Below are 22,591 nucleotides of genomic sequence, written 5' to 3'. Positions count from 1 at the left end.
ATACTTAAAGGGCAAGAGTCAGGAGGATGGAGCCAGGCTCTTCTGAGTGATGGCCAGAGGTAGGACAAGGGGCAACAGGCACAAGCTGGAGCATATGAAGTTCCATGTGAATGTAAGGAGAAACTTTTTCACTGTGAGGGTGACAGAGTGCTGGAACAGGCTGCATAGAGAGATTGTGAAGTCTCCTTCTCTGGAGACATTCAAAACCCACCTGGATGCATTCCTGTGTAGTTTCGTGTAGGTGAACCTGTCCTGGCAGGAGGAGTTGGACTAGATGATCTTTCGAGGTCCCTTCCAACTCCTAACATTCTATGATTCTGTGAATTAAAGATACTGGTTTTGGTCTAAATTAAACTGATGAATTAGTTCAGAATTTAGTGATTAAAAAAATTGTCTATATACAGGGAACGTGCTACATGTTAGATCCATGTAAGATTAGCAAAGATTTACAGTTCATTGCTATAAATGTCTATTTTGGGGTATTTATACCACTATTAGATTTAGGGTTTTTTTCCTAAAGGAAAAAAAGCATACTAAGTGGTATTTAATGCCCAAAGGGAAGCAGCTGTTGTTTTTAGTCTGTCCAGAAATCAGCTAACATTATGATTGAAGCTGGGAGAGGAAGGGCAAACTCATGTGGGAGTAATAACTGTGTGAGGAAACAAGCACTCTCGGAATGAAAAAGGGTAGGTGGGTGGATTATGTGCACATGATGTTGATGATGCAGCTATACCCACAGGAATGCTGAGATGTTGCACTGCTCTGCCTCATTTCAAGCTTTGATTTTAGTGCACAAGATCATAGGATGCTAAAGTCAATTATAAACTTTTGTGAGAGCATATCCTAGTATTGCAAAGCAAGATTATTTCAGCATCTTCATTTAATTTACTTGCAAATTATTCAAATAATTGACCTTATATATCAAGAGTTAATGGAGCTGTATACTGGAGAGTATTGGAGGAGAGTAAGGAGAAGATTTAGCAGTGCTCAAGGATGATGTTGATTCTGATTCACTGCCTTGTACCTTGCACTGTTATTTCTTTGAATGTAAAGTTAGATGTAAAGTCTAATCAGAACCTAAAGAATGTAAAACCTTATTTTGTAATCACCCTTTTCTCTATGTACAAGACTCTAGGTATGTATACGTACAACTTTATGACAACTTTTTTGCTTAGATAAGAAAGTAATTAAGATGAAGTGAGGGGTTTTTTTTAGGCAGAGTTGATCTGAGAGCACTCTGTTGGCTACATTGTGTACCTACATAGTTTGAACTTCACATGCAGGCAATAAATTACTTTGGAAAAGGAAAATCGGTTAGTTAAGAACTAGAATCCCAAGGAATGTTACGCATATTTTAGCCCATGATTATACAGACTGAAAGAATTGAAGGAAGGCATGCATGAGGAAAAAAGCATTTTCTAAACTTTTGCTGAAGAAATATATGTACTTAGGAAGGATAGAAATTTTCTGTTGAAGAAAAATTCCATTCGTTATATGGAAATGAAATTAAATGAAATTAAAATGCAATGAATTGCTATATGAAAAGAAAATTCATCAAAATGGATGTGTTGCTTTCTTAAAGCACAACACTAGTGGTAGTATTATCTATTGAATTTATATTAATATAAATATTCTGACTCAGAGTCTTAAAGGACATTGTTTCAGCCATGAATGACGTGAGGCTGTAATAAGGGAGAAATTGCTGTGCTTTGAAATGCATTCCATTCTTCAGTGTAATATTCCGAGACGCTTACTCTTTTATGGAAATAAACATTGAGACTTCATAGCTGCTGATTAGTATAACTCACTGTTCTAGTTTAATTCCAGAAAGTATCAAGTACTTTACACAGACTTATATCTGATATACATACTCATTAATTTTACTGGAAATGACTAGCGCAGGAGAAAAATGGCAAGATTTGGTTTAAAAATGGATTGAGAAACTCCAAGAAGAAAGGTTACATTCCACAGGCAAATCTGGTTCAAATGAGATGCAAACAACTCATAAAGAAATTAATTCAGTATGCAGATGTAATGAACGATAACTCAATAATATCATTCCACAGAGTTTCATTCTTCAGGTAGTTTAGCATGAATTGCTGCCTTCAGCAGAGACCTTTAAAGTCCACGGAACTTGAAATCTTGAACTCCTCACTGAAGAAAACATCCAATGGGGTCAGTTTGACTTCTACTTGTGTAAGGATTGAAAAGAAAATGCTGAAAAGATTTCCACATGTGGCTCTATTGTTTTAGCTTATAAAGAGCAACAAGCATTTGGTATACTAGTGATTATTTTAAATAGACAAATAATGTCACTTGTACTGTGAAACATACTGTCATATAGTCTCCACCTTTGAGATCTCAAAAGTTGCCTCCTTGAACTGCATTTACAAGTTCATCAAACTTTGTACCACTGAGGCTGCTCAGCCACCTTCTAGCATTGAGAGCAATCCATTGTGTGTCCAACACAGCCACTTTAGGGCTGTCCTCTATTCAAAAGGTGGTTACCTTTAAACGTTTTCTCATTACTGGTCTTCAGAAATGATACAACAGGTGTGACATGGTGTTTTGAGTGCTTTTTCTTATTTTGCCAGCAGTTGATTCACCCTTTGAAGTGTTGTGTACTGCCTTTAAACATTACACTGAGTTCTGTGTCATGAGAGATGTAATTTGCAAGAACAGCAAGAGAATTTGCTATTTGTCATGTACTTTGATCAGAGTCTGTTCTTGATGTGGAAAGCTCCCTGAGAACCAAGCATTAACATATCCATCAAGGCTTGACATTAAAAACCTAACAGTCCCAGATTTCCTTCACAGACAGAAGTCTGAGCAGTACGGTGAAACTCATGAGCTCAGGATAAGCTAAGTGTGTGCAACTGGGCACTCATGCAGCACATGCTCTGCAACCCATCCAATGTTCTCTAGATGTCAAACATACTGTGCGTGCCCAGGTGACTTCTACAAAGCCTGCTCACTGTCACTCTGCATGCATTCTGCATCTACAATAATTTATGTGTCCAGGATTTTGGGCTGCCTGGCAGCAGCTACCCAATCTGGACTACTTAGTACCTGAGAAATTCCAGATGAATGGCCAAATCAGTGATCTAGAACAAGCAGAAACGGTTTACCGTGAGAAGTAGGAGATTTGGCAAGCACACATCACTGTAGACCTGAAGCACTCTGAAAAAAAGATGTTGCCTGCCTGCTGCTTCACCACCTCAGTCCCAGTACTGGGATATATATAAAGTCTTAATACACTTAGTCTTCACTGCTCTCTTTTCTCCTGGGAAGCTGCCTGCATGTTGCAGTTGTCCTCTACCACTTAACAGAGAGGCAGGTTTGGTCTCAGGACACAACAGTTGTGTCAAAAAACAAGGAATACAAGTGGTACTTCTACCATATTTAATCTCTGGCGTGTAACCATGCTGTTTACTCCTGAGGGATGTCACTTCTGACTAACATAACAAAGCAAAACCTGCAGCCATCTGTGAGAAAAACAGAAGAGAAAACAGGCCGTGGGGACAAACAGTCCCCCAGATGTAATTTCCCAGCTGGGATGTTATTCAGTGTGGCCCAGTGCCTAGAAGCCCCAGTCTGTTTCTGATCTCCAGGTCAGTTTCAAAGCGGTTTTGTAATAAACGAGCATGTTTATGTGTCCACCAAAAATAGCAGTAGCTGTTAAAGCTGAAGCCATTCAGCATGGCTGACACAATCTTCAGATTCTTTCTCCTTAATTTCTTGGCCCAATTGTTTTGCAACCTAATGCTGAAAAAACATAGTTCCTATGTGTGTTTGTTTTGGATAAATATCTAGTCATTGTGCCATTACGACTGCAGTTTTGGAATCTATTTTTTAAATGTTACATTTTGATTTTTGGAAGCATGGAATTGAAAACACAGAAAACCAGCTGAGTTTCTGCAGATTTTCTTTTCTTAACCACCTTGTCACCATCTGCAGTATGTTCTCTGTTAGAAATGTGATTTACTTTGCTTTGCAGGATGCTCCATCTTATTTTACCATTTAGTTACAACTCTTTCCATTTTAACTTACTTCCTTCTTTCTGTGAGGAAACATAACTTACTTTCACCCTGATTCTGTTAAGGTTCTTTTTCTACTGACACCCAGCTGACTTCAGGCACAGTATCTCTGGCTCCGTTTAGGCAGGGATCTGTAGAGCACCACACAGAAATGCTGCAGTTTCTCACAGTGTCTTTCCCAAGATCTCCCTCAAGGTGCTGCAATGCAGAGTAGATGCCATGCCTGTCACACAGGCCTGGCAGAGAGCTGTGAAATGCTAAGTGGTTGCTACCATCTTGGGGCAGACTCAGCGTTGAACGTTTCCACAACCTATCTTCTTGTTCTGGGAGCAGCCAGTTGGCTCCTAATACAAAGCAGTATGACAGGAATATATTTTTTTTCTTGCTAGCAGTTCACTGAAATGTTCTTTTTAAGGAATTTTTTGTTTGTTCACAGTGTTCGTAGTCAGAGTAATCAATTAACTGCCTTTTTTGTAATGAACAAATCATATTTTTCATAGAATCTCAGAAGTCACTGCAGTGTGAGCAGGGCTCACGTTGTGTTGGAGCAGTGCAGTGCTTAGTGTAATTCTTAACAGAGAAAAAAACAGACAAAAGTATAATAGCCTGTAAAGCTTCACTGTGCCTTTCTGAAATGAGGAGAGACAATTTGTCTTCGCCACACTTCCTGTAGGCAATGTAAACATTAGAGGTCTAACTCTTGTCTCACTTCAGAGGTACACCTAGGTTGAAGGCAGCTGTAACAGAGCTGTCCTGCTACTGCTCCAGAACAGGGTCATGCTTGGGCAAGTGTTAGGGAAGACAGAAGCCATTGCTGTGTCTCTGGCCATACCTGGCATAGGATTTATATGTCTTCCCTGTTCTGTTAGAGCTAAGACTGACAGGAGAACCAGGGAGCCCTAGCAGCTTACTGGCAGCCTATCTCCTTTTTCTGCTTCTCCCTGTGAGAAGAGGACACCATCTTCAGTAATATAAAATAATCTTTATAGCAGCACTCAGGAAACTTATTTTGGAAGTTACAAGACTTTTGGCTTCAGGGGGCAATGCATATATTTATGCCAATGCTAAATATTGCCCATTGTTTCAGGGTAGCTTACATATGTTTGTTTTTACTTTCAAACAATAGGCAATGCCCCTGGGTGGCAGTGCATAGGCTGAATGGGTCCTTAGAATGAGAAAACACAATTTGTCAAATGACTTATTCAGAAAAAAGCAATCTGAATGAATTCATTTAAACAGCTCTGTTATGCTTCCCTGATGTGCTGCTCTTTAAACAGAGGAACCTTATTAGTGTAACAGTCACTCCAGGCCTGCCATGTTAATGTTTTCTTTGGATCTGTGTTGAAATCTACATATGTAGGAAACATTTTCATTTTCTAATTATTACAAATGATGCTCTGTTCTTCAGAAACAGAAGTATTTTCAGGGTAAAAAAAGAAATATGCTCAGGAAGAAACCAAGTAAACACTTTTTACTTAAGGTTTTCACTAGAATAACTAAAAGCAAATGGACCAAGGTCGTTGGTTTTAATCAAGCTATGAACTGCCATGACTATAAACTTGGAGAAGTACCTCTCAGTAAAAGATTTTCTGCTTGTGACTGAAAACAGGTAGTCATTGTTGGATTTCTACACTGCATTTTGCAATTTTTTAGACTAAGAAGTTCTTAAGTCGGTCTATTAAATTTGCTGTTTTAAAGAAAAGATGCTTGATGATAGTTAATGCTATATTGTAGGGATTTTTTTTAAATCCTGAAGACTTTTAAAGTAAAGTTTTCCTTGGTCATGTCTCTCTTTCTTTACTACTGGATGGCCTGAGATCTTTATAAGTGATAAACCTTCACATGCTAGAGAAGTAGACCATAGCTTTTTCACAGAATCATAGAATTGTAGGGCTTGGAAGGGACCTCGAGAGATCATCGAGTCCAACCCCCCTGCCAAAGCAGCTCCCTAGCTCATATTGCACAGATAGGCATCCAGATAGGTCTTGAATATCTCCAGAGGTGGAGACTCCACCACCTCCCTGGGCAGCCTGTCCCAGGGCTCTGTCACCCTCACTGTGTAAAAGTTCTTCTGCATGTTGGTGCGGAACTTCCTGTGCTCCAACTTGCAGCCATTGCCCCTTGTCCTGTCTCCACAGACTACTGAAAAGGGGCTGGCCAATTCCCCTGCATCCCATACTTAAAATATTTATAAACATTGATTAGGTCCCCCCTTAGTCATCTTTTCTCAAGGCTGAACAGTCCCAGCTCACTCAGCCTTTCCTCGTAGAGGAGATGTTCCAGGCCCTTAATCATCTTCGTAGCCCTTCTCTGGACTCTCTGCAGGAGATCCCTGTCTTTTTTATACCAGGGAGCCCAGAACTGGACACAATACTCCAGGTGGGGCCTGACCAGGGCAGAGTAGAGGGGGAGGATCACCTCCTTCGACCTGCTGGCCACACTCTTCCTGATGCACCCCAGGATCCCATTTGCTCTCTTAGCCACCAGTGCACACTGCTGGCTCATAGCCAGCCTGTCACCAACCAGGACCCCCAGGTCCTTCTCTACAGAGCTCTTCTCCAGCAGGTCATCCCACAGCCTGTACTGATACAGATGGTTATTCCTCCCTTTTATTTTCAGAGCAGCACTGTCAAAGAATGCTACCCCTTCCTGAGCATAGAAAGAGAAAATTGTTTTTCATAAGACCTTGAAGTTCATTTACACATCTGGACAGCTTTCATGCTGACTTGAAATATAGGCATCCATACTTAGTCACTGGTATTTTAATACATATGTTTTATTCTAATCAAATTAGTTCCTACGTCGTGTAGGACTAGTGACATCACCACAGATGGTTGTGACTACTGCAGGAGTATATAGCTGTATTATGAAGATGTTCACATGCACTTTAGTTAAGGCTGAGGGCAGACATCTGTTCAGAGCTGATGACATCATTATGCCAGTCATATAGAATCAAGGTGCATCTTAAATTGCTGAACAATTCAAGAAGACTTAGGCTTACCCACAAATGTAAATATATACTGTGTCTTTACAGAAAGCTACTTCAGATTTTACTGGGATCCTAATATATGTCTAACACCCAAAAAGCCATTTTCCAAAGGCTTGGTATATATATTATGTGTAAATGAGCATTAAAAAATAAATCCTACTCCCATTCTCACTCTGACACCTTGATGTCCCCTCAAAACATGATAGCATGTCTAAGCAGCTCCAGCATTGTGATTTTCTGGCCCTGGCCAGGAAAAAATAGCACAAAATGAAACTGGACATCCAATTGTTGCACAGAAATTACAAAGCCATAAGCAATATTAGAAAATAACTGCATCCATACTTAGGTATGTTTTTTCTGTTGCAAATGTTAACTGAGACCAATGTGTTATTCTTACTAGAATACTTGTTGGGTGTAAAATTCTGTCTTTGCCTGTTTGTGCTTTAAGACCTTTTACTTATTTTTTAAGCTTCTTAAATTTGGACATTAAAAAAAAAACAAGAGGGGGGAGTTCCTCTGACTTTATTTTCTTTATTCTTTCTCTTCATATTAATTTCTCTGGAAATAATCAAGAGGGAAGTTGCATTTAGTCGTACTAGCATTCAGAGTACTAAATTCACAGATGATGATTCCTTATTCATATGACATCGCTTTTCAGCCATGCTTTTTGGGCCATCTTAATATTTAATTCATGAACAAATAGATGTGATAAACAACAGAGCAACAGTTTCCAGATGTGCATCATTTCTGTCTCTTTTCCAGTATATGAAACGAAGATGGATACACAGAATGTTTGTTAACTTTGGACAACACCTAAAATAACATTCTGGCATCTAAGGTATAGCTTAATGAAATTTAAGCACCTAAATTCAGGAGATCTATCTAGAAAAAAAACCCAAACTCTTTAATTTCTGAAATGCAACAAATTGCCTTTGCTTGTGTATGGAAAGCACTACTTTGTTGACTGAGTTGCCTATCTCCTACCCATTGAAAATCCAGAAATGATGTGTCCTGCCAAAGTCTCTTGAAATGCACTTGCTGCTAAACATCTATGATTGGCTAAAACTGCCAGTGCAGCATTGAGTTTAACTTTAAAAGAAACCAAAGGAGTAATGACAGACAACCTTTGGATGATAAAAGTCTGAGCATTTGTTTCTGAATTCAGAAAACATCCAGGTTCTGCGTTCCATTTTCAAGGAGATGTTGAATTGCAGTCCAGAGGCCCTAGTGCTTCCTGTCAGTTATCCTAGATAGCTCAGTATTGTGTATGTGGACTGTTAAGAATTTGTGTGCACTAGCCACTTCCCATACCCTGCTTTCTATGGAAAGGAGCACTGGGCCTTTGGGTGTATGGGAGCTGTGGTACCTGCTAGCATTTGCCTCATTTAGGTGAATGGGACCTTGGGGAACACCTCAACAGTTTTGGCCTATGCAGCCAATGACAATCTGTTCTTGGAGGAAAAGAGAGGTCCAGAATGCTATCACCTGAAATATAAATTCTGTTTCTGTACAGTTTTGCTGTATAGTCTTGTCAAAACATTTTTTGTTCTATAACAGACAAAGGTATGAAAGGCTATTAGGAAAAAAAAAATTGGAATAAAGGGTGCTGTGGAAATGCAGACCAAGCAATTAATGGTTACAGGAATGCACATCAGACAGAAAGTATAAGTAATCATCTTGTGAAAAAAAAAAAGTGTGATGTAATCTGGCCAGAATTAATGAGAACACATAGGAAATGGGGAGGAGACTTAATATGGAGGTTAGAAATAAATGCATCAAGATGGGGACAATTTAGAGGACTATTTCTTGAGTAGCTGTACTCAATTAGTCAATTACAGCATCATTCTATAGCAAAGAGCAACAGAGTACTGTCTCATAAATATTCTGTCTGTAAATTTGATCATGCTTGAAGATATGGGATGTGTCTATAAAAACTGTGATTGTCTTAGCTGAGTATGGCAAGGAAGGGAACATGCACTGGTCAGAGATTTTTAAAAATGCTCTCAAAAAGTGCAGTATCCAACATGACAGTAAATTCTATGCATTTGAATCTGTGATATTTAAATTTCAAACAATAAGAGTATGTTGGCAAAATTGTGTATTACCAAGTGTGTTTGTTCATGGGCTGAGCTTAGGTGTGCAGCTACAGATTTGGACGTGAAGTCAGGATTGTGCTCCCAATTCTGAACCTGTCATCTTTCCTGGGGTCTCTGACTGATGAGTTCTATTAATACTATCTGATACCTTGCCCCCAGTGGTCTCTTCCACCTCTTTGCTGGCAGTTACTGTCTCCAGTTCTTTCTTCCCAGCACAGCTGACAGAAGAGAGTGTTTACAAGTACTTCAGACATTCCATTTGACTCAATGATAGTGCAGCAGTTTAAATTGCTAATATGCTTGTGCTGAGATGTGAAACTGTGCTGGAGTAGCCAAAACACAGGCAGACGTGTGCTTCTACCCATTCTGCTGTGGGTGCTGTAACCTTTGACAGCAAACCTGGGGAAGGAGGGAAGGGAGAGGGAAAAGGAGAAAGGAGAGCCAGTAAAATCTTAAACACTGTAGATGTTTCTTCACTGGAAAAAAGGCAGAGATCTGCTGCAGCGGGTTATACTTTTTGAGGGTTGGACCCAATCATCTCTCAAAGTCCCTTCCAACCCCTATGGTTCTGTGATACAGTATGTTACCTCAACTATTGTCGTTGATATATCTGTCAACATTACATATGTCAATAATACATTAAAGCTGATGAGGGCTGTATTTCATACCTTGAAAAATCTGTATGCTATAGTTAGGAGGGTCTGAGTGCTGAAATAGTAGGGGTTTTTTCTTTCCTGATGCTTCCAAGGGCTTTCTGAAAGTTAGGACTTGTCAGATTACATGGGAATTTGGCCAACCATGTATGCCAAAATAGAGCACTGGCATCAGAAATAGTGTTAGGCCAGGTTACTAGTGCAGACTACTTTGTCCCTGCACATTATCCTAATTGACATGTTTTTGCCAACAGAGACCAACAAAGTTTGCAAAGAAGAGTAAGAATTTGCCCCAAATATTTCTCTGGGTCAGAGGAAGGCTGAACTGTTTGTCAGCTCTTAGTACTGTAGGAGTTTGAGTTTGAACAGAATCTTTTTTCTTTTGTTCTTGTCAGATACTTTTTATCATAGGTTGTGTTCTCATACAGTATCATTACCATATTTCCAATAACTATCTCTGAATATTCTCAGTTTCAGAAGTTACTATATTTTGATATCTCTGTTTGGGTTCAATGTCTTCTACTTTCCAAAAGCTTTTGTAAGCTGTTACAACTCTGACCTCAAGCTCAGTTAAAAATATCTCTCTACAAAGCTCATGGAAGCTATGTGACTACCTTTCTCTCTGTCTTTAAAAGCCTATCTTAGTCATTATTTGCTGACTATACAGCTCTAATTTGTGCTCATTCAGCACTTACCTAACTCAAGTGAATGCATGCAACTTTATGAATCAATTTTAATAGATCAGTTGGTCTTCATAGTTGGGTGATAGCTGGATCCAACTCCACATGTAGCAGCATTGCATTACAAACAATTCTGGCCAGCAGTGGGACAGAGGAGAGAATTGAAAGGATAAAAATGAGAAAATTCATGGGTTGAGACAAAGGCAGGTTAATAGATAAAGCAAAAGTTGTGTGCACAAGCAAAGCAAAATAAGGAAATTCTTCATTCCTGCATATCAGCAGCCAGGTGTTCAGTCATGCCCAGGAAAGCAAAGCTCCTTTACACCTAACTGTGAGTTGGGAAGATATATAACATCACTCTGAGTGTTCCTTCTTCCTTCTTCCAGTATTTTTTCCTAAGCATGACACTGTATGGTATGGAATATCTGTTTGGTCAGTTAGGGTCAGCTGTCTCAGCTGTGTTCCCTTCCAACTTTTTGTGCAGTCCCAGCCTACTTGCTGATGGGGTGGTGTAAGAAGCAGAATAAAAAGGTAGATCTAACACTTAGACCATATGGCATTATTAGGGACCCAAAATGCTCTGGAGTATGAGTTCAGATATATTCTGTAGAGCTTTCCTACCCTCAGGCAGATCAACACCCTCAGCCAACTTGGTGTCATCTGCATACTTACCGAGTGCACCCTCTGTGTAGTGTGTTCAGTTTGGGGCCTCTCGCTACAGGAAGGACATTGAGTTGCTGGAGCCTGTCCAGAGAAGGGCAACAAAGCTGGTGAAGGGTCTAGAGCACAAGTCTTATGAGGAGTGGCTGAGGGAACTGGGGTTGTTTAGCCTGGAGAAAAGGAGGCTCAGAGCGAACCTTATTGCTCTCTACAACTACCTGAAAGGGGGTTGTAGCCAGGTGGATGTTGGTCTCTTCTCCCAAGTAATGAGTGATAGGATAAGAGGAAATGGCCTCAAGTTGTGCAAAGGGAGGTTTAGATTGGCTATTAGGAAAAATGTCTTCACCAAAAAGGTTCAGCATTGGAACAGGGTGCCTAGGGAAGTGGTTGTATGTTGCTGTGGTATTTTCTGTAACAACAAAAATTATTTAAAGATGGAGAAAGAGATACAGCATCCTACCTAAAGTGTGAAGGTTTCAAAGTCTCCTGGATGGAATAACTTCTTAAGGTAAACATGGGCTTGGAAAATGTAAAATAATAGCAAAGTATTAAAAAATAGCCAGAAACATGACGTTATTAATAAAGGCTCCAGCCTGTTAATTATTCAGTCAGAAGAGACCCTTCATCAAGTTAAAAGTCTGTCTACATCGATAACAACAAATATTCTCAAAGGGAGGGAGTTAAGGTTGTATGAGGACTCAGTTTGTCCTGTATTTTTATCCTTTAAATTAGCAGTCTTTGAAACTTTATGATTGTATTATATGGAAGGTCTGATGAAATGTAAGAGAAGCTTTAAAACCTGTAACATGGACTCAATCAAAATCAAACCCTTACTTTTTAAAGTCAGTATTTTTTTAGTTGTAACATATTCATTTTTGTATTGCCCCGAAGCATATGCAGTATTGTCAAAACATGCATTGTCTGTAATAAATTGGAAAATAATTTCAGCTCCTTGAAACAGTCTGGAAGAATCCAAACAAAAGAAGTTAAAGGACAGCCACACTATTAACATTGTGGATTCTGTCATATTTAGTCAGCATATAGGATACTTCCTCTGCTTTACGTCAGTCTTAATTAGACCTCTATTCCATTTTGTCCTCTCCATTTCTCTCCTTGCTTATGTCTCCTGTCATAAAGCTGAAGTTCTGTGTTACCAGTTCATCTCTTTTCCATACCTCAGGATGGTACATGTGTCCAGAAACACAGGCCAAAACCAACATATTTATCACAGCCTTAATGACAGCTGGCTGCATGCAGAGCAAATTCTTAAATTCCCCAAAACTACTTTTTTGCCAAACATGTGGAGTTGCAGCATTCAACATTTTATTGGGACTGTTATCTCCAAATGAAGAATGACTCCACTGGAAAAAATTATTTGGTATCAGCTGTAGACCTATTTTTAGCTTCTTGTTTGGTGAAACTTCAAAAAACATAATTAGCCATATGTTGAAAGAAGTTTGCCAAGTCTTAAATTCAGTTTTTGCAAACCACATTTAAGCTCTACCTTGTCTACAACTTTACACTGTTGGAATCAGAAGACATGAAGGCTTTTTTATGAGAATGTGATTCTTCATATTTTTTGCGTAAATATTTATGTTTATGAAGGTTGTAGAACTGGCAGTACTAAAGACTGAAATCTTTCATTTGTTTATATGGGAAGTTCTGTGCAGGCATCACTACTGGAATCATCCCCCTACTTCTGTCACTCATGAACTTCAAGTTTTGCATTGGGTGATGGTCCTCTCAGAGGTAGAAAAGTAGAGAAGGTTAGAAACATTCATTCTCCCCCCACAAGTATTTCTAGTGAAAACAGAACAAGATTATTTTAATTGAAAACATGTACAGAAAATGTTAAGGTTTTGTCAAAGATAAGAGTTTCTACATGAAAACCAGGTTTTTTTCCAAAAGAAATCAAAATAAACTGTCAACTTTCAAATTGGATTAAAACAAATTGAAAGATTATATCATATCTGGCTAAGTCTTGGTACGGAATTATAGTCAGGTGCCTCATGATACCATCATATCCGCTGAACCAGAATTCCTGTTTGGGCTACTTTTCCCGTAATACAGTTACAAATTTTCCTTGGGATGTTTTCTGCAAACTGAAATGCAATTTTTGCTGCCCTGAAAAGGCAGTTTGGACTATGTGAATTGGATGAATGTCACCTTTCTATTTCTATTCAAAGAAGAAAAGGTCTTTTGCTGTAAGACTGGATTTTTATTTTTGTAACAGAAGGAGACATCGTCTTTGGCTCCTCCCTGATTACAGGTGGTCTGGTTCCAACTCCCATTCTTTCAGAAAGCTGCCAAATGGAAGAAGGAAGAGATTCCTTACAACACCATGGCCCATGTCTTGGATGGAGCAGAAGTGTATGAAGAATAAAATGAAGGGAGGAGCATTTGGGACAGCATTTGGCTGGCCTAACAAAGCTTGCAGTAAAATTAGGACTTCTGCAGCCTCTGTGCATTCTGTCCCAGCTGTACTGAGAGTAAGCGCTAGATAATTGGAAGTCAAGCCTCTTGGCTGTAATCATTTAAAAATCAGTCCCTGTATTCTTCCACTTCCACATATTTGTGTTGACTGCCAGCATTATCTGCCTGTTCGATCTTACTTTCATTGGCTGTTTTGGGTTGCTGGTTTTCTATTGATCTCATTGCCACTTGACAGAAATGCAGGCAAAACATTTCGATTGCTGCTGATCTGTTTGTAGCAAGGTTAAAGAAAGAGCAATTATGCTACTGAAAACATTTATTGACAGGATAGAGAACTCATAGGTCACCTTTATTTTGAATTTATTCTTGATGAACAGCTTATTCTCACTAATAGAACCACTTCTTGTGATGACAGTGGCATTGCCTTTTCAGCTCACGGTGCTTAAGGAAGGGAGTTTCTGAGCCTTTACCTGAAGACAGATGTATAGATGGCTTTCTGAGGCACCTAAATTAATGGTAATCCATTGAGATGAATCTCAAGATTACTGCAGATTGTTTCAGAACTGTCTCATAGCTCAATTTTGAGTTGAATAATTGTGGTACAGTACAATAGGATGCAAGCATGGAAATATCCAGGAAAAAAATGAAATTTGAGGGAAAAAAATGTTACGTTTATTCACATTTCACTGAGTATTGATATCAACAGAGTTGCAATGTAAAGCCCAAGTACCATGAGTGTTGATCATTTAACTGAACTTTTATTGTTAAAAATTATTAATCAAGGCGGGGTTTGTCTCTACTTACAGAAATCAGGAGCTTGCTTAACTGAATGGATTTTTTTGGTTAAGTGTTAGTACAGTTGAGATGGAGGATTTATTTGGTATAGCTGGGGTTATTTCTTTCAGTTAACCTGATTCTCAGTATCTGAAGGCTTTTCTTAATTTCCCAGACAACTAAGTACAAGAGAATTGGTTTAAATAGAAATAACGGGGGGAGGGGAGAGGGATGAACTTCCTGTGGAGAAAAGCAGGCTTTTAGTTTTGTTTTCTAAAACATTCAGACAAACATAACTTGGCTATAAAATTCCTATTCTACAATACGACTAAATACTTAAGAATTATTCTCATTATTCCCAAAGAAGTTTACTTTTTCATGGTTCTTTGGTGCGCAGAGAAGAATCCAATTCTCATAACCTGTGAATATAAGTGATATTTCATATTCTCCAGTTACATGTTTGCCAGCTTTTAATGACTGAACTTGCTCTGATTAGCTCATTCTGTAAGTCTTCACTGGTAAGCAAAAGGATATTTTTAATTCAGTATGTGTGCTAATATTATATACATTGTCACAGGTCTGGGGAAAAAATGTGAATCCTGCATGGATTAATTTTTTTTTATTTCCCTGGTATCCAGATGTATAGTTTAGTGACGATTATGAAAAAGTTTCTGCTTAGAAATTGTTTTAATTTGAAAACTTAAAAGACATAATCCTATCCTCCCTCAGAACACATATACTGCTGAAATTGCACATTTAGGGTTATGTTTTTCCTTTATTGGTTCCATTAATATCTATGAATAATGTCTTCCTATGTGGTAATCTAATTATTGTTGGAAATAATTGGCGAACTGGAACAGTGTCATAGATCAAGGAGGAAATTAATAAAAGAAGGGTAAAGGTGAATTATATGGAGCATGGGAGCCTAACTAGGAATAATGAGATAATGAAATTAAAAAAAAGTTTTCATCGAAGACCAATGACAGCTACACAGTGAGTTCTGTTGAGTAGTAGAACTTGCAAGTCTAACACATTGGATATTTAAAACTGAGCTGGTTGGATATTTAAAACTGAGCTGGATGAACAGGAAAAAAATGGACTGCAGGGAACCAGTTCTTCACTAGCAAAGAGATGGACTGGATGACCTAATATGTCATTCCCACTGATAGCACCTATAAGTATGTCTGAACAAATACTTGGAATTCTATATATCTTCTAGCCTCAGTTGGACTTCTTTTGTATCTAGCAGCAGGAGATCATTATCCTGTGAAAGAGCTTGATGGTAAATACCTTCATTTTCAGTTTTAATGGACAAAGTTAATTCTGAAGATATGTAGAGCCAAATTTTGGTTATTTGTTTACTTGCAGTGGTGAGAAGGAGAGAGCTCAGAAAACTACATATCCTGTGGATCAGAATAGGATATCTTTAAATTTCCCAGCAGCACAGGAGTTTTACTGTGGTGGGAAATAGACAATAACTTCACTGTCTTTTGACATGTTGAATTCTAAATCTTTGAATTTTTTGTTTTCTACAGACCATCTGAAAGGAGAAATTACCCGGAGGCACATTCAGAGGGCAGCTCTAGGTAAATCATTTCAGTTAAATAAGATACAACATAGGCAACAAGTGTTCTTGCAGGGCTGAACCTCCTTATGGGTCAGGTTGCATTTTCTATGTCAGTTTTTGCCACAGTATTTCTACATTAGTACATACCATAAAGAACATGGACTCCATGAACATTGCCAGAGTTTTGGCCCAAAGCGTGTCTGATTTTATAGGTGGTGAGAAGAATAATGCAGAAGTCTCATAGGTTTGGAGGTTTTGTATTGTCCTGCTTTCATTTCAGGGTGACCAAAACAAGAACAGAGACATCTGTCTAAGGTCTCTTCAGTTCTAGGGTTTATTTTTGCTTTCTGATGACTCTTAAGTTGAGTTCCCATTAACAGATACTGATTTGTCCTGAGACTGAGCTTATAGCTATGTTGCCACAATCTGTCTCTTTCCTCATTCCAAGAGGGACTGAAGGCATATACAGGTCATTTCTTTCGCATCTAGTTATAGAAGTTGAGAAGTTATTTCTTGCCGTTTCTGTTGACACAGCTGTGTAACTAAAAGTGTCTATGTAAGTAGTTCACATAAGTGTAAAGTCATCCAAATTTGGTTTAAGATGCTTTAAGCTGACTCCACTGACTGTACTGAAACAGCCTAGGAGTGTTCATATGAGAATTCCACTTTTGGGACAGTAAAATTCACCTAAATTATGACAGAAAACTGCTGGGACAAGAATAATTTAAGCACCACCCCACCTTAGATGCATAAAAGAATCCCAAAATTTACCTTCATTGACCTTCCTTCTTCACTGAAAAGATGGATCTAACAGGTCAGATTGTACTTTATCGTTTTATTCGTATGTGCACATAACACAGAGAACAGTATTTGTCTCTTAACAAGAGAGGGAAAACTTGGGCTCTTACTGCAGAGTAACAAAATAGTTTCCCCTTTCTCTTTCTAATTTAGCCATGCATCTCAAGGTCTGTTGATGATGCTGTTATTTTATATCTTAATCCTTTTTAAATTTTATTTTAAAATCATCATTGAAAATTAATGCTGTCCATGTCAACTGACTCAAACTCAGTTTGTTTTGGTTGGTATGAGAAGGGGAAGTGAGGTGCTGATCTCTTCCCTTTGATATCCAGTGACAGAATGTGTGGGAATGGTTCAAAGCTGCCTCAAAGTAGGTTCAGACTTAGGATATTAGGAAACATTTCTTTGCCAAAAGGGTGTTCAAACACTGGAACAGGCTTCCTAGACACGTGGTTGATGCTGTTTAAGAAGCATTTGGACAATGTCTGTAATACCATGCTTTATTTCGGTCAGCCCTGAAGTAATCAGATGTTTGGACTTGATGATTGTTGTAGATCCATTCCAACTTTTCTCTCTTTTCTCTTCTCTTTTCTCTTCTCTTTTCTCTTCTCTTTTCTCTTCTCTTTTCTCTTCTCTTTTCTCTTCTCTTTTCTCTTCTCTTTTCTCTTCTCTTTTCTCTTCTCTTTTCTCTTCTCTTTTCTCTTCTCTTTTCTCTTCTCTTCTCTTCTCTTCTCTTCTCTTCTCTTCTCTTCTCTTCTCTTCTCTTCTCTTCTCTTCTCTTCTCTTCTCTTCTCTTCTCTTCTCTTCTCTTCTCTTCTCTTCTCTTCTCTTCTCTTCTCTTCTCTTCTCTCTCTTCTCTTCTTTTTTTTTTGCCTTGTATTCCTTATAGAAAATTGTGTTGCAAATGCTGTTTTCAATAACTATGTCATCTGCTTTTCATAGAATAGGTAAGCATATTTTTCATGTCCTTAAGAAATGACATAGTAGTGACTTTACCAGCTATACACTCAGACTGTAAATATTCTATTAGTATTCCACAACAAAGCAGGCAACCCATGTGTTTTTGGCTTTTGTGTTGAACATTACTATCTGATTATCATCACGAAGTCTGGACTGCACAAAGTATTTTCCAGACTCCCTCTTTGTTATTCTTTTAAATACTCTGATATTTTAACTTCATATTTATTCTGTGATTTGAGGAGTGTTATTTGCCTGCCTGTCTGCCTGCCTGCCTTTTTGGATGAATGTTCATCCAAGGAGTAACAGGTGTCAAGTCCCCCAGGATCTTCTTGATGACCAGAATGTCATCAAGATATTTTTAAATGAAAAGTGCATGGTAAAAAGTCTAATTAAGAGTCTGTTGAAATCCCAACATGAAATAAAACACTATTGTTTCAATTAGAAACCAAGTTAACATCTTCCAGCTGCCTTTTTTTTTTTCCATAACTTAAAGCATTTTATGGTTAAAACTCTTTAAGAAGCTATTCTAGTTGGATTTGAAACAGTGTAGATCTGTTTCCCTCATGGCTATGCTTAAGATCTGGATTTCTTATGGAAGAGAAACTCCACTACTTAGCCCATTGTTCTTAGCTATCTCTTTTAAAACACCATGTGCTGGGAATTAACACAGGGGACAAATAGATGAGTGGTTTCATTAGAGGCAAGGGAGTGCTCCATGCTTTTCAGTACACAATATCGAACATTTTGTCAAAATTTAAAGATCGTTCAGAATAACATACTTAACTGCATTTTTAGGCAGTATTTAAAATTCCTTTTGCATGCTTAGACACATTTATTAGGAAGGATTTAAAGTAAAATAATGTGCACAATATTGATGTACTGACAGAGCAAAAATATTGAGTCACTATCATGCTTCTGGGTGGAAAAGATGCAAGGAAAGAGTGGAGACAAAAGCTTTCCTTGAGATTTGCAATGTTGTAGAAGGAAAATTGTATCTTTTATATGATTCCGATGAAGTATGTTCTTAAGATGCTTAAAATTAGCATTTTGATAAAAGTCCTGATTCTTCATTATCTTATTCAGTTTTTGCCTTCATAGAGCATGATTACAACCAGACAATCAGGCTAATGTAATATTCACCAGAACTGGGAGAAGACTGAATCCTAAATTGGACCTGCCGGATGAGTTAGGAAATCCTGTGACATATTGTAATGGGAAAATACTTGTCTGGGGATGCAGTCATGCTAGCAAAGGCATGTTTGGTACAATAATTTACTATAACAGAAGCAACTGAATTGAGACTAGCACAGTTTGGCCTATTCAAATACATCTTAAGTAAAGGCCTCTGTTGGGTCAGCTTTGGTACTTAGGGACGAGCCTTCAACATGCTCCTGGCTGATTTGTCCATTTCAGCAGAAACATTCAGAAAATGTGCAAGTCCCCCAGGCTGTTCAGTCAGCTTCATACACAGAAGGGTCGTTCATCACATGCAGTATAAAATGTGCTTTCTGAAGTAACATGAATGGTAGAGTCTGTGGACAGTAGTGCAGTATCTTCAGCACAGCATGCCTCTCATTATTGGTAATTGCAGTTGTTTTATCAGCCTAGATGAAATGCAGCTTTCCATTTCCAATCTTATTTTATTCATCTTGTTCTCCATTGGCCTGCTTTATCTTTTTTTCTAAGTTTATAATCTGGGCTAGTAGTAACCTATCAGATCTTTGGAGATTCTCCTGAAAACATCAAGAGATGGTAAAACTTTTCTGCTTCTAGGGAGGTTTGTTGGGATCAAATTAATGTACTCTTTCTTTCTATTCAACTCAGTTGTCTCTGTAGAGCTATTTGGAAAAAAAAAAGGTACAATCTGACAGGGGTTAAAATGGAAAATATGGCTGTTCGTAAAGAATCTGCATCCTTAGTAAGAATTTGAACATTAAGGCCCAGTTTTATCAACATTTTATTTTTTTAAAAAAAGAAAAAAATCAAAACAAACAAAAAAACCACACCAAAAAAACCCCAAACCCACCTTGTTTTCCCAGGTTTTGTAACTCTGTGTTTAGAAATAAGATTTTATAGTTCTGGTGTTACTCGAAGAGCCATTCCCAAGTCCTTTTGTGACCAAACTTCCTTTGAAACAGCCCATTCTTCATGAAAAATAAGAACACCACATGAGTCAGAAATAACAAGTATATTTGAATCCCTGAAAGTGCATACCAGCATTTGATATAGAGTGGCAAATGCCTGGGAGCAAAGATTTTGTCATGTTTTTTTTTATATTTGGATTTGTAACACAGATTGTATTAAACAAATATAGGGAGCTTTCTCCTTTTCTGTTTTCCCTCGGTATCTTTGTCTTCATCATCTTTTCCTACATTTTCTAGGTTATGTACGTGTTCTAAACATCTTAGTATTGGCTTACACCCATATTATTGCCCTGTTGTATGTTTCTTTAATGTGTGTTTCTTTCTGCTTCCTCACTATTCCATGATTAAAAGTGAAGAAACAGCATAATCGGCACCAGAATAAGAGTGGGACAGACAGTGCTGTGTAATGTATCAGGGTACTACTGCAGGAATGATCCCACCAATTCAGGGAAAAAAAACTTCCAAAAAACATTCTCCGATGCACTAGTCCTGTACCTTGTACCTAATGGGATGCAAATACCTTGTCTGATGCATTTCTGCATATCTGGAGAGGCAGAATTGGAAATCGCTCCTCCACTTGTCCAGAGTTGAGATACTGTAGAATTACAGAATGGTTTGGATTGGAAGGGACCTTTACACATCATTTAGTCCAATCCCCCTGCAGTGGGCAGGGACATCTTTCACTAGACCAGGCTGCTGAAAGTCCTGTCCAACCTAGCCTTGAACCCTTTCGATACAGCCCATGCTGCTAGAAACACTGGTCTACCATGTTTTTTGTCTGGTGAACATATAAGGTATATTTAGGAAGTGTATGATAGTTCTCTCTGCAACCATATCAGTATTCTAAAGACATATATAACATTAATTAGGCTAATAATTAACAACTTTACTGAACTCATCTGCTCTAGTTTGTGTTATTGGAAAGCACATAGCACTTCAAACTGCTGGTTTGCATCAGAGATAATATCTTATTTAAATAAATCCATATTTACATAAAACAAGCTCAATTTCCTTCACTGCTTTACATCTTGTAACTGAAATGCCATTCAACTGTTCATACGAAGCTGAAGAGTCTTGATCTGTGCTAATACAATGAAATGAGGAGACACAAGTGTTTTCAATCACAAAATGACAGAAGCTGAGTTTGGGTTTTTCCTCACAAATCCAATGCAGTCCATCCATCATTCCTGGCACTGAAAAATGGTACCTTACGTATTGGCTAAATAAAGCACTTTAGAGAAATAACCTGCTTGAATCAAGAATTTGGAGATTTTTTTTTTTTTTTACAAGAGATAAACCAGCATGTCCCCAGTGCTGCTAGGCATCAAAAGATGCTTCCTCTAAAGCAGTTGGGTTCATGTATTTCCAGTCTGTAAAAGATGAGAAAAAACAAAACCAAAAAAACCCAAGGAGTGTCATGAGTTTGCAATGGCTTCAGAATAAGGAAATTATTTCTCTTAGAAATTCACATTTTTGATGTGTGCAGTGTTTCTATTTGTGGGTGAAATCTCAAGCAACAGTGGTGTTTTTGTAAAAGTTTGCTTGCTCTTGTGCATGGAAGATACTGATTTTATTCCTAGGGTGACCTCCAGTGGCGTCATGGGCACTCTTTTAGTGATGGGCTTCATTTCTTCTGTCTTTCTATTTCAAAGGAAAAAATCAGAAATATATTGCATTAAGGTTTGTATTTTTGAATTCTGGGACTGCTAGAAAGCTGATAAGATTGTGCTTGCTAAAAAGGCTGATGATATTTCAGTGTTGCTAAGACAAAGATATCAATAACAAAACCATCTGACAATTCAAAAACCAGTGCTGCCTTTTGTAAAATAAGAGTTTTACTCTGATGAAGATAAAAATACTTTTGAATTCACTTTGCACAATTATTGTAACATACAAAGTGCTTTTAGAATTATTTGCCAAATAATTTTTAAACACATGCCTAAAATACTATTGACAAATAATTTTGAAAACATATGTAAGTAGCTATATAGGCTATTATAAGTAAATTAGAGGATCTTTATAACTTTTTTATTGCAGTGTATTTAAGTCATTGTAGTTAGTCCAGATTTGTCTTGCAGGAGAAAAACCTGTGGTAACTGTGAAGTTATGGTATATAACAGACTTACTCTCTTGGTTTCACATGCTATTTTGTGCTTCAAGTCACCACAGAACATGGCTAAAATTCTGAGCTCTTGAAGAGCTTTTGTAGCTTTGTATGCCCCACGTTCACAGATTTGAAGCAGCAGCTAGACAAGCAACAATGATTTCCCTGCGTCAGTACTTGAGGTTTCTACCTAGGTAATATGTTTTGGGTTTTTCCCAGTATTAAGTGCCAATGAAGTTTAAAACTGTAGTATATTCTAATAAGAAGACACTACTTAAAATCTGTCCCTTCAGACCTCAAACCCACACAGCCCTTTCATTCTGTAAGTTTCTCTTCAGTGTCTCTAGGGTGCTTTGTAGTTTTATTTGTTGCCCTGCTTTTTCTTTCTTTTTTTAGCGGGTTTTACTAGGCACAGTACTAAATTATAGAGGCAGTCATGAGTTTTCTCTTTCATTGTGTCTTCCATGAACTGCATCTTTACAGGAAATATTTGCAAAAATGTTCTCCTGAAGTGCCAGAAAATTCTGAGATTACTCATGTGTTCCTACTAAGGTTTCCATGTGACCCACTTCAGCTTATCAGATCTAAAAAAGAGCAAAGACATCTTTGCATCAAGTGATCTTTTTATTGAATCATGAGCAGTTCTCAGTCTTATTGACATTGACTTTAGCATTTCATCATTACTGGAATAACTTG

General features: G+C 38.0%; 1 protein-coding gene across 1 annotated transcript in view; it reads left to right on the top strand.

Moving 5' to 3' along the window:
* KIF6 (kinesin family member 6) overlaps positions 1 to 22,591 on the top strand; it is a gene marked incomplete at both ends in the record, with an annotated part of 163,788 nt that overhangs the window by 121,679 nt on the left and 19,518 nt on the right. The window contains one exon of the mRNA XM_084261758.1: positions 15,858 to 15,908. Coding sequence (XP_084117884.1) covers positions 15,858 to 15,908 — 51 coding nt within the window. The remainder of the gene's footprint in view (positions 1 to 15,857; positions 15,909 to 22,591) is intronic.

The sequence above is a fragment of the Gallinula chloropus genome, assembly GCF_964237585.1.
Source record: "Gallinula chloropus genome assembly, chromosome: 3".
NCBI classification, from domain to species: domain Eukaryota; kingdom Metazoa; phylum Chordata; class Aves; order Gruiformes; family Rallidae; genus Gallinula; species Gallinula chloropus.
This window is presented reverse-complemented; position numbering and strand designations above follow the sequence as displayed.